At 64.7% G+C, this 2,081-nt stretch overlaps 1 protein-coding gene across 1 annotated transcript in view; it reads right to left on the minus strand.

Annotated features, from left to right (window-relative positions):
- ASIC1 (acid sensing ion channel subunit 1) overlaps positions 1-2,019 on the minus strand; it is a 17,678-nt gene extending 15,659 nt beyond the window's left edge. The window contains exons 1-2 of the mRNA XM_009646113.1: positions 1,655-2,019; positions 374-569 (exon numbers count right to left, since the gene is read on the minus strand). Coding sequence (XP_009644408.1) covers positions 374-569; positions 1,655-2,019 — 561 coding nt within the window. The remainder of the gene's footprint in view (positions 1-373; positions 570-1,654) is intronic.
- Positions 2,020-2,081: the final 62 nt, after the last annotated feature.

The raw sequence follows: 2,081 nt of genomic DNA on the forward strand, positions 1-2,081 counted from the left end.
CCGGGCCCCCCCGGGGCCCCTGCCGGCCCCCGCCGTGGCTCTCCCTGCTTTTCCACTGGTGCCTCCTCACCGCGCGGCAGTTTCCAGTGCGAGGTTTCCAGCCCGGCGTGCACAACCTTGCTTTGCAGAGCCCAAGTGATCCCGGGGGAGCTTTGCCCATGCAAGGAGCACCCCGTATCGCCGCACCGAGCAGCAGGAGCTCCTGGGGAGCACCTGCACCTCTAAAACCCGGTGGTATCCCCTGGCATCCCCTTAACGAAGATGCTGCCGGTCCTTTCCAAGCTGGAAGGAGGCAGGAGGGGTGACAGGCGGACAAACACCCTCCTTGCGTGGGGGAAACGTGGCGTTGGGCCGGGGCCGTGGGGGCACTCACCACTTTGAAGTCTTCAGGGGTGCATTGCTCCCCGCGGAAGAAGCAGGACAGCAGCATCTCCCGGATGTCGTGGCCAGCCCGGTCGTAAAACTCCAGCATGTTGAAAGGTTTGGGCTTGAAGTTTCGGAAGTTCGCCTTGTCCTGCAGGATTTCCAGCTGCTTCTCATCAGCGGTCTGGGTGTCTGGGATCTCGTATCTTAGGAGAAAGAGCAGGCAGAAGCTCAGGCCTGAACGTGGCAGCTGCTCTTGCTGGCGAAAGCCATTTGGGCTTCACATGAGCCACTTCTGCCCTGACCCCGGCGCGGGCTCAGCAAAGTCCTGGGCACTTTGCACGTGGCATTTTCAGAGCATTCAACAGCACGAGGTGGCCCAGAGGCATGTGAGAGGTGCCAGGAGGATGGGCAAGGAGGAAAAGCTGGGCAGTGGCCACCTACCCAACCTGTCCCGCTTGCCCTAGAGCTGGTCCCGCAGCACCGGCTCTGGTTGAGGCCAGCCCAGCCGCCTGCCCTGTGCCTTTGGTGGCATCGTGGCTGCAGGTGGTGGCCTTGCCCGGATATGGGCTGAGGGTGCTGAGTGTCAGCCCCAGCTCTGCTGGCTGCAAACCCCTCCCCGGGGCACGACGAGGGCAGCGGTGAAGCCCCTTTGCAAATGGCACGGGCAGGGAGCGCATCTTGCTGCCGGCGCTGGTGTGGCAGAACCAAAGAGCCACTGCAGCCGTGGGGATGGGCTGGGGAGGGGCGGGCAGGTGGGCGAGGGGCTTCCCTATGAACCCTGCCACCGCGGAGTCCCACGGCCCAAGGAATGGCACCGACATGGTCCTGGTGCATGGGTGATGCTCAGCAGCTTCACCTGCTGGTATCCCCGGCCTCGCTGCATGTGTTGGGCCACCAGGACGTGGTGTTGGAGCCATGCATGCTGGATCTGCCTTGCGGGCATCCCGGGGTGGCCCTGGCCTTGCTGCACGTGCTGGGCATGGGGGACGGGAGCCACACGTGCCGGATCCATCCAGGGCAGCCCAGCGCGGGAGCCACGTAGCCAGGAGCAGTAGCACGACCTGGCAGCTCTTGGCTGCCGATGTTGCCGCATGGTGGCCGCATCCAGCTGCAGAGCTGAACTAACTCAGGACCCGCTTCCTCGGAGGAGATGCCGCCCACGCCAGTCACGGAGCACAGCTCTCCAGCCCTCGCTGCCCTGTGCGGTGTAGGGGGGTGACCACGTGCGGTGGCCCACCCTGGCACATGGAGACGTCACCCAGGGCCACCTGAAAGCACCAGCACCCACCTGTTATTGAGCAGGGCGAGGAGCTCGCCGGCGTGGTACAGGTCGTTCTTGGTCACCCGGCTGAAACGAAACTCGTTGAGGTTGCAGAAGGTGACGGCGGGGAAAGTGAGCCTGGTGGCCGCCACCTCGTCCAGCTTGGTGACATGGGGGTAGAGGAAGTAGTACTGGATGCGGTTGGTGCAGACGAGGGCGAGCAGCGCCAGCGAGCCCAGGAAGCACAGCGCCCAGACCACGCGCTTCAGCGACAGCCGCTCGTACGAGAAGATGTGCGAGAGCCCGTGGAGGGTGGAGCTGCTGGCGAAGGCCTGGATGCTCACCGGCTGCCCGCTGTCCACCTCCTCCTCGTCCACCTTCAGGTCCATCATGGTCCGTGCCGGCACCCTGGGGTGGCCACTCTGCCGAAAAGAGAGCCTGTGGGTGCTCGGTG

This window comes from Egretta garzetta, unplaced genomic scaffold, assembly GCF_000687185.1.
Source record: "Egretta garzetta isolate BGI_Z169 unplaced genomic scaffold, ASM68718v1 scaffold309, whole genome shotgun sequence".
Lineage (NCBI taxonomy): Eukaryota > Metazoa > Chordata > Aves > Pelecaniformes > Ardeidae > Egretta > Egretta garzetta.